The 11,226-nt window shown below is 33.5% G+C and overlaps 1 protein-coding gene across 1 annotated transcript; it reads left to right on the forward strand.

The window, feature by feature from the left end:
* The first annotated feature begins 1,009 nt into the window (after nt 1-1,009).
* On the forward strand, nt 1,010-1,603 carry LOC123720536 (mpv17-like protein 2). Its single transcript, XM_045677194.1, has one exon. It carries the CDS (start codon nt 1,022-1,024, stop codon nt 1,601-1,603), a length of 582 nt encoding a protein of 193 aa, XP_045533150.1. The 5' UTR covers nt 1,010-1,021.
* Nucleotides 1,604-11,226: the final 9,623 nt, after the last annotated feature.

Consider the following 11,226-nt stretch of genomic DNA (forward strand, 5'->3'; position numbering starts at 1 on the left):
TAATCAATTTCATTAAAATATATAAAGTTTATCAATATCCTATTTATATATAAACCCCATGTATATGTATAAATAGGATATTGATAAATACAAGAAGTATTTAGAATTAAGTAGTCCTTATTTGAGTATAGTGTCATCTAGCGGGATATAACTAAACTATCATGTACCATGAAATGGTAACCTATGCCTCTATGTTCATTATGTAAGGAATTAGCTAGATGGCGCGTTTCTTAATGTAATAATTTAAAAACTGCAACAGATCATCATTGTTAGTATTGTCTTTAAAATATACTAGGTGCCAGTGAAATCCAATACAAAGATTAACGTGTTTTTAAAGATTCTTAGACTGTGAAGTGTGAGTAAATATTACTCTGCCATACAATGTACATATGAAATAATTTAAAAAAGCAAGTAAACCAGGGAATTTAATAAATGAATAGATTTAATTTAATTAGACAGTGAATTTATTAACTTGCATCATCATTAATTCTTCAGTTCAATAGACTTTCTATTTTATACACCTAAACTATTGTATTTGTTGTGATAGAGATATAATGAAATTCAAGTTAGCATCTCCGAACAGTACAAGTTCCTATGAATATAGTTAGTTGTTTTCAAGATTTATACCTACATTACAAATTAGGTAAGTAGGTAGGTATTCTTAATTTTATCGGATCTGACCACCCATCGAGACAAACGATTAGAACAATCGAATTATATCATTCGATTATTTCACTCGAGTTAGTCGATTCGGCGATTCTCTTTGCGATAACAATGATGACTTGCGAAAAATAACGCGCGTGCGGGCGCAGGGCATGATTAGTCAATTTTGAGGTAATTAAAGACAATAACAATTATTAAATAAAAGCACAAAATATAATCTAACCTACTATTGAGTTTTTATTTATTTATTCTTGAAAATAATATTCTTATAAAGTCAAAACATACAACAGCTGTTTCGATAATCTATGGTCGGCCATTGTCATTTGAAATGCCAAACTTATTTACACGTCTCCGTCGCATGAGACGAAAAACGAGTGGAATAATAACGAAAATCCTCAGACTCCCCGTTCAATTTCCGTTAGTGCGCGGGATGGTGTCATATGCTGTCATATGGCCAACCTGCAGCATCACTCAGGACTACCTCGCAAATGGTACACCAATACAGAACGCGGATTGGAACCGAGCCGCACGCTTTGGCTTTTTCGGTACATTCTTCATGGCACCCGTCTTCTATGGCTGGTTGAAATTCTCCAGTAGGTTCTTTAAAAGAAAATCGTTGTACACAGCGATAAAAAGAGCATTAATCGAACAAGTATCATACTCTCCGCTTGCTATGGCGTATTTCTTTTTCGGGATGAGTTTGCTAGAAAAGAAACCCATTAAAGCTTGCATGAATGAGGTTAGGGAGAAGTTTTGGCCCACTTATAAGATCGGTGTTGTTTTCTGGCCAACGGCGCAGACTTTAAACTTTTATTTTATATCAGAGAAGAATCGTATCGTGTTCGTAAGCGCGGCCAGCTTTGTGTGGACGATATATTTGGCTCACATGAAGGCAAAGAAGCAAAAGGGGGAAATAATTACAGATGATGGGATATCATGATTATTAAAACTTTATCAAATAAATTTTGTCTCAATTTGGTTGTTAATTTCTGTCATATTGAACTTAATTAGGAAATACAGGTATATGATAAATTTATTGAACAAAGGTAAAAAAAAATAGAAATGATTAAAGTTTGAATATTTTCGATAAACTGCTATACAATTATCACTAACCAAACTGTTTACAGATTGGCATGTAACATAGAAATTTGTTTTTAAATTTTATATTTATTCTATAATATTACAATTAACAAGGATATACAAAGGCAAGTGAAGTTAGGTTGGGTTGGCATGGCGTACATACCTGGATGCTGGAGGTTCTAGAAAAGGGACAAGTTAAAAGTACCCAGAACCGACGAGTATGCATGTTTAATATCATGAAAGTGGATGAAGCAAGAGAGGTTTGTCAGGACCGCAGCAAGTGGAAAGCTGTGGTCTACCCCTACGTGTAGTGTATAAATAAATTTTATTATTGGCTCAAGCAAACTGTTCTTTCCTGTCTTGGATTAATATACCTACCGTCTAATTGTTTCTTTATACCAAACATAAAATGTAATTTATAATATTTTATTTATTCAAAAACTTTTAGGTATTATATAGTTTTTTTAGGATGTAATACATAGAGTATGTATCGTACGTTTTGTGTACCTACCCCTTATAAACTACACATACCTATAACCTTAGACACCCTGAATTGTTTTACTAGTTAACTGTAATTTAATCAAAATATATATGGTGCATCGTTACGCATGAGGGCTTTATAAACTCGCGTAGGAGAACTAAATGATATAAAAGAATGTTAAAGGGTCTATAATCGTTGGAATTCTTTAAGAAATTCAAAGAATTAATAACAAAAATGAATTCTTATGGCGTAGGTTTTATTGGTATATTAATCATGCATTGTCAACGCGGGAATAATATGTTTCGAGCTTTTTTTATGATTTATGAATGAAAAGGGGTTTAGAAGGCTTCTGGGTGGTTTTTTAGTTGTTATTTTCTAGGTAAAAACATTGGACCGATTTTTTAAATCAATTTGTTATTGAAGTTTTTAGTAGCGATATTAAATATTTCTAATAGAAGTTTTGAATTAGTCACACATTAATGTGCGAATATTATTTAATATTGTTTTAGCGTTTATAGGTAGAAACATAATTGTCTAAAAAGTTACATGCGCGCTTTCAAAGATCTGGTTAAAGTACATTTCGATTACATACTTATCTTTTGACTATGCGAAATGGCCTATTGGTCAAATGACTAAGCGTGATATTTATAGTCCAAGAAATCTATCTGTTTTCTTGGACTATAAATATCTTGCTGTGTGCCAGTAGGTGAAATTACCAGAAAACTTAATACACGTTTAACTAAAGTAGAATTGAAACTGGAAAATTGACGTATTTCTGTATAGAGGACTATAAATGTAAATAATTATTCATAAAAAGAGTCTATCTAGCGATGCTGAAGCAATATCCAGCCTTCTAAAAGCGTAACTATCGGTGGTGTGACGTAACATCAGGTGATGACCATTAGTCCTCTTGTTCTGTATAATTTTTTTTTTCTAGTATTGAGCTCTCTTCACTTTCAAGTCTATTCATTAACGTACACATGTCATAAACGTTGTTTTTATAAACCCCATTATCTGTGGTAACGCTTCTAAAACCTCCACTAACATTTAGTATTATAAAGATATCAACATTGTCTTTAAATTACGCTCGTGAAAAACAAACCGATTAATTAGTCTGATAATATGTCGGCCGCTACCGTCCGAATTTATACGTTTGCCCCACAAAAGCGCCGAAACGAGTCTCTTTTAATGATCTTGCGTCGCACCAGCATAAAAAACTTGCTAAAAAATGCGTAAACTTGACCCTTAGTTGGTATATCTATGGAGCTGTTAGTATAGCTTACAGTCACAATAGCACTTTAAATAAATAGAGACGTCACTAATTCGTAATAAACGATACATTTATACAAATTATTTTATTTATTTATTTATTAACACTCCGTTACATTACAATATAAAAAAATTGAACATAATTAAATCAAAAGGAGGGCAACTGGCGGCCTTATTGCTTTCGAGCGATCTCTTCCAGGCAACCACTGTGAGTAAAGAGAAAAAAAAGTCTTAAATTAGATAAGATAAGCAAGAAGTGCCAAAAAACATGTTATACACAGTTATTAAGACAAAAATAAACAGGAAACAAAAATAATAACAAACTAAACTAAAAAGATGATACATTAAAAATAAAAAGTAAAAAGACACATAATTTAAGATAAGTTATTTGTTTTATTTGACGGCAGGGTCAGAAATTTGACTCAAAAACAATAATATTGGTGATGTGTGTTGGTGAATCTTTGTTTCACCACCATCTCAAGCCAGCCACACATACCAGTATTGTATACTGTATTATTAATTACTTGACATTCCAATTATTTTAAAGTTTATTCAGCTTTTCCAACAGCCTAAAGAAAGTTAATCAACGCATTTCTATAACAGCTCAATAGAATTACCCAATACAACTATTTTACGCCACTCTACCAAAACTTATTTTGTTAAAAGATAACCAAATCACAAGACATAAAGTTAAGTTTTTGTCACAAAAAACTTTGGGGACCTATCCTCACCTGCTGTGTCACATTATTTATTGTTGAGCATTTGGACAACAAAAGGAAAGCCGAATTTCTTTCGATCCTATAGTAATTGATTTAATTCTGACATTTTATAATTAGTGTAAAAAATCGGTGGCATTTTTTTTTTGCTTTTCCCAGAATTTGGATAAAGATGTACGCTGTGTGAGAAGCTTTTTGGTACAGCCTGTGTAACTCTATAAAAATATTTTTTGGATGGACCTGTATTAGGCTTTCCATTGGTCTTTTGAAATGCGGACTTCTCAAAGTGTAATGTTCTGCATCTCATCAATAGTAAAAAGAAGGTTTACTTTGAATGACAACGCACACAATATAATCTATATAAATAAACGTTTTTTTATTATTCCTTGTACTCCTTTATGGAGGAAATTGAAAAATTTAGGTTTACTCAGTAAATTAAGTTTTTGTTCCGGACAGTCTTTATGTGGTAGCATAGCAAAATGTTCCATATGTCGGTATGTAGCTACTAACAATATAGGCTGTGTAACATATGTGTGTCAAACAGTGACATAACAGTGATCAAAACTTTTGTTAGCTATCTCAATCTTATAGCACTTTTATAAAATGTTTGCTGGTATGTTAATTCTTATTAAAGGAGGATCGTTCTTTCGCATTCATTATTGTAAGTTTAAACTTTTTACCCAAAACCGGTAGATTAATTAAATTGCAATAAAATAAAAATGCAATTATAAACTTAAAAAACGTCGTTCACTCCGCTAATAAAGTGGCATTCAAACGAAAAGGTAATAAAATGAAAATTGACAATAATTGCCAGTGATCTTGTAAGGATGAAATAAAAATAATTATGATATGTAAGATTCAATGTTTTATGGTCAATTTTGTTATTGGGGTTCCTTGCGAAAATATTTAGATCCTTCCAGCCGGAGGTCATAGGTTCTATTCTGGGATAAATAGTTTAGGTTGAAGGTTGGTTTACCTGTAGGTACCTATAGCAAAATGGTCCTTTAAAGATTCAGATTTTTTACATAATATTTATATTTATGATATTCTATATAGGACTAAAAATTAAAATATAATACTTACACAGTCCAAAATCCAACCATCTGTTTATCATGCTAGTTAGCTGTAAATTTAGCATTTTGGTTCGCTGCGAAACCGTCTTCTAGTGAAGGTGTTTCTTGGGAAATACGACCGCCAACCTTAAAAAATCCTTTAAAAACATACTCCCCTCTTAAAGGCCGACAACGCTAACTAAAATTGGTGTAAAGGGGCTGCTTCAGCTGACTGTTTCGTTTCGTTATTATATTACAAAACTGTCATATATGCTTTGAATTTTGCGCGACGATTTCTTGTAGAACATTTATTTTCTTGGACTATAAAGATCGCGCTTAGCCATTCGAGATGGCCATTTCAAAAAGTAATTCCATATCCCGTATTTATAATTTTAACGACGTTAAGGCGAATATTAAACATGAGTTTTGTCCTACAAAGCTTATGTCATAAAAATATCAACTACTACATAGGTATATACTACATATATATGTAAAATAACCTATATATGCCTAACCGTTAAGAAGTGATTGAATTCTTGAGTATGTATATTCTCTAACTTCTATAGTATTCTGTGACTCAATGTGACGAATTAAAACCAAGTAAAAGTAGGTTGGGCATAAAGTCAAAACTATTGCCATACTATTAAAAAAAGTAGGTTGTACCAATATAGACGTTTAATTTACATCAATGTATAGATCCGTGTCTATACTTTTAATAACTTTCACTTAGCTTCGCCTTAAATAAAGTTATGAAGATTACAAAGGCGGGGCTCATCGAATGACCAATAACTCAATTAGAAAACTTATATCAGTCAGTAAATACAGATGACTTCCTAATTATATACAGTCCTCTTGACAGAGTTTATTTCAACAGAGGTTATCTCCTGGTGAGATCTGGCGACAAAACTTTGATGATATAGCACTTATCTTCGATTCATCACTTTGATTTTTGTATAATAATATAAATCATTCAGCTTACGACTGAACCCTGAGGTCGTAGGTACGAGCCCCGGCTGTACACCAATGGAATTCCTTTCTATTTGTGCATTTATTTCGTGAGGGAACCGGCTTGCCTTGTCCAAAAAGTCGACGGCGTATGTTAGGCACAGGAAGCTGATCACGTACTTGTCTATTAGATTGACAAATGATCATGAAACAGATACAGATATCTGAGGTCCAGACCTAAAAAGGTTGTAGCGCCACTGATACAAATGATGAAGAAGAGGTATACGACACGACTTATCAACGACTCTTGTCAATTTATTTGTCCTGAACTATTTTAACATTAAGATGGGTGATACGTTATTTTACTTTTAAATCTTTAAGAAGCTTATAGATTTAAAAGCCATGCCAAACCATGTTCCAAAGTAAGGGAAACGTCAAGCCTTTTATAGTGTTAGATTGTAAATTGATAAGTTTTTATTGGTGGTGACTAAAAAATCATATCGAAAAGCATTATTATATCATCAGGTTTAATAATTAAAACCCAACTCCAATTTGCAATTTGCCAAAAGCAATCATAATAATTTTATTTTTAATTATACCATGTCAACTTTCTGGGATATAATAAAAACTAATAAAGACTTACCAATATGATATACTATTGTATGATTTTAAGGTCTACAATTGCTTGAAACTTTGGGGTACAATAAAAATATTTGACAGATCCCCGGACCCGCCTCCGTCTTAATTATAGGCCCAGTTTTTCTATTGATTTATAATACCTTTAATTATTAGACCAGATCTTTTAATTTGTTGGCAAAACGAAACTTATTAGTTGTTTGGTTCGAGGTATGCCATGTCTCCTACTCTACTCTGTGGAAGGAGGCTTTTGACAACAGAATTACTTATGAATAAGATAAAACTACGTATATCAATGTCAAGCGTTCGGCAGTTTTTGCCGCTCACCATCACTATGTGGAACCAGCTGCCTGAATGAACTGAAACAATTCGACTTAGGGTCCTTCTAGAAAAGCGTACTCATTCTTAAAAGGGTGAAAACGCAATTGCGATGCTTCTGGCAATGTGTCGATCCATGGGCAGCGGTTTTGGTAAACTGGCAGGAGGCTCGCCTGATGATAAGTGATACCGCCTCCCATAGACACACTCAATGCCAGAGGGCTGGCGAGTGCGTAGCTGGCCGGTCATGTTAAACACTTACTATTTAGTATTTGTGTGTGTTATGACGTGAAATAAATATAATAGTAAATTACCACTTTGTTCAGTTTTGCAAAAACACGATAGACTGTACGGACAGAGAAGTAGAAGAAGACATATGTATTTTAATATTATGTTATTATTAAGGAATTTATATAGGAAAATATACTGCCTATTTTGTTATAAAGCAGTTGGCCTGGTGGCTTCAGCGTGTGACTCTCATCCCTGGTCAGGATAGGTCGAAGTTGTTCCTGGCTGCACCAATGGACATTTTGTCTGTTTCCCGCGCTCGTACGGTGAAGGAACCCATGAGGAAGCCGGTATGTCTCAAATGTAAAAATCAACAACCTGTCAGACAGAAGGCTGATCAGCTACTTGACTATGAAGTAAAGGTCAATGAAGCGGAAACAATCAGAGACCTATAAATATTTATATTTCCACTGGATTGTTATTATTAAAGTTTAATTATAACTGAAATTTAACAGCATGTGTCGTACTATTGTTTTATAAAACGTAGGCTAATTAATCAAAAGTTAATTTTATTTTAGATATGATGAATTTTGGTATAGATGAATACTAATGAAGTGCGAGATGACGTGTCTATGTTTCTCACAGATTTGTTTCTTTTGCAGTAATTAGACGCAATGACTCGTCCTAATTAGCTTGATGACAGTCAGAACTAGTAATTAATTTAAAAACTAGTTATGCTTCGGCTTCGAACTGGGGATTATTTTTTTTAATATTTTGGAATTAGCTTAGAACTCATGGATAGTAGATCATATTTAAAAAGTTTTTGGAATCGATAGAGTTAGTTTTTGAGTTGTTCGTAACAAAATTACGAATCTTCTTTATGAAGTTATTATTAGTATGGAAAGGCTTTTAGCTAAACAAAAGCACAACTTTTTATTTAATTTTAAAATGCCATATTATTGTTATGTTTTTGATTTTCAAACGATTTTAAATATATTAACTCTCAAATGAAGTCACGGGTATGTTATAAATAATGAGGTGATAATAGACAAAGGGAAGTAACACTTTAGCTATTAAGAGGAAGCTATCTATTTCAGTAGCTTTTAGTGTCAAAGCGAGGCGCCACTTGAGCTTTTTGTCAAACGCTATTTTAAGCTCAACTAATGCTGTTCGCGCTTTTTAATAGCCGTTGAGCTTACATGGCGCTAAGGACTGTCTTAGCTCTTTTTTATATTATAGAGGAGCAAACGAGCTTACGGGATGCCCAAAAAGGGCAGTCAAAGCAGCCCATGGATACCCATTTTAGTCGGTGCGTTGCCGGTCTTTCATGGAGGAGTATACTCTTTTTTTAACAATTACAGGTTGTATGTCCCAGGGGAAAAACTGGAACGACTCCATAGCATTTGTTTTGCGAACAGGCGATTTTTTCCAAAAGAAAATGTCTTGGAAAGTGGACCGTGGAAGACTCACAGCCATCAAGGTGAGGCGGATGAATATTCAATGCTCTCCTTAAACGTAAATTAATCAAACAATATTTTTATATATTTGACGAGTATTTAAAGATTTTCGATCCCAAGGATTATTTTTATCATAATTTCTCTAGTTCAACCACCTTGTATGACTCAAAACTTGTCGATTAAAAAGAGTGGCGGAGAGTTTCTTACCAGTTCTGCTTGCCACGCCCTTGACTGGCGAACTGGTAGTTAATGTACATTTTGTATCCATTTAACATCTTTTCTCTTTACGTTCATAAATGTACTTGTTTCCTATAGAATAAAGTTATTTCGAGTTTGAATAATAAAACAATCTTAACACTACCATATACTGTATAAAAAATATTATTATAAACCTACACCACTCAGTATACCTAAAGAACAGGGTGGTAACAGTTGTGGTATTATAGAAGGCACATGCACAATTATCCGTAACATTAAAAGAATTCTTTGATTAGTTTATAATTACTTGAAGATCAATACATAACATAAAAATAATCTTACTTAACCCTAACCTACGTTCTAATAGATAAACGGCCAGTCGCGAAAAGGAAAAATGGCAAACATATAATTACTAGTGTGCTTCACTAGTAATAGTGAAGTAAATAGTAGTAATTCACTAGTAACAAAAGTTTGATAAAAAGGGTTAAGAATTCTTGAAAGGCCGGCAACTTGCGAGCCTTCTGGTAATGTTTGCCTCCTATTACATAAAACAATGTGTGCGTGTACTAGTGTACACACGTAAGAAGGAAAACTTCTTTATGACCTTATTTTTCGAAAAATGAAGTGAGATAAAGAAGAAATTAGATAAAGTTTAACAAAAGGTTTTTATTATCATAGAAATGAATACAAATAATACAATTATTTCATTTTACCTTATTACTACTAAGATTATTACTATAATTGGTATGTTTATTATATATTTTTGTTATTAACGGCTTCGAATCAACCAGCCACAACCAGCAACCAACTAAAAAGATGACGCGTAACCGAAAAATGTGACGGTAATTTTTTTTCCAACGACGATAAAGAAGTTTAATTGTCTGAAAACCAATTTATTTCTTATCTTTACCCCATGTAAGTCGGCCTTAAGCATCGCAGTAAACGATATAAAAAATAAAAACAGTCAATAGAATAAAAAACATGCGCGAGCGCTTCAGTCGATAATTACTGAGGGTAGCGGAAACAAGGCGATTAGTGGCTTTTAGCGGCCTAATGGGCCTTGAATAATTACCTCGGCACTTTTGAAAACTACTTGTTACAACTATAATCTAACTGTCTTGTGTTTATATTCCGTCACAAATATAAAGACGACCAATAGGAAATGTTTGTCCAAAAATAAAATTATAATCATCATAAATCTTCAGATATACCTGATAGTAAGTCAGCTCCTTTGGATGAGAAAGCCTTGAAGGCAAACAAAAAATCATTCACGTTATTTGTTTTGTCTTGCTGATTTTAAGTTCTTATTAATCCTGCTTATCTTCTGTGAACAAATGGTATTACAGAAGGAGTCTGGAGAAAGAACACATGCGAAAGAGTGTTTCAAAGATTTTTTTTTATTAATACTTGCAGCTAGATTCCATCAGAGGACGTCAAAGCTCTTTACAAATCCATCCGTTCCACGACAGAGAGCTTTTTTAGATAGTTCTTGCCCCACTTTACACCAGCTGGCTTTCCTGTTATTTACGAAAAGTTACGGGCCTTCGAGAGAAGAGCGTACTACCTTAAAGACCGGGAACATACTTGTAGATCTCCTGGTGTTGCGGGCGTCTATGGGCAGTGGTAAACACTTAACTTTAAGTGACCCGCCTGAAGTGACCACTGAAGTCCTGGTAGATTGCGACACTGGAGGCCGCTTTTATGCGGTCGTGTTGGTACTACCCGAGGTGGTGTTAGTTGGTTTCCACACGGTTCTCAGAGTATTCGGGACTGCGTCGAGTCCTATATATCACTGTTGCATTTACGTACGCATTTACCTTGTCAAAAAAGCAGACTTCAGTGTTTGGTGGTGTTATAATATATACCTATACACAAATATAACCAAAATATATATATTTTATGTTCCTATATACCATATGTATTATCTGCTACATAATTAGGACTGGCTGACTGGATATTGTTTTAATAATTGCGAAGAATTTTGGCATTGTTATATATTCTTGTTATGGTCCATCTAGGTACACCTGTAGTGAATCTGACTATACCAAAATTGATTTTTTAATGCCTTTTATTTATAATATATTTTTTTTGATATACTTATCATTCATATACATTCATATACCCACTTGTTTACTCCATACATTACTATATTCTTTGAAGTAACGAGCCGGAGTATCACGAGG

This window comes from Pieris brassicae, chromosome 1 (assembly GCF_905147105.1).
Source record: "Pieris brassicae chromosome 1, ilPieBrab1.1, whole genome shotgun sequence".
NCBI classification, from domain to species: domain Eukaryota; kingdom Metazoa; phylum Arthropoda; class Insecta; order Lepidoptera; family Pieridae; genus Pieris; species Pieris brassicae.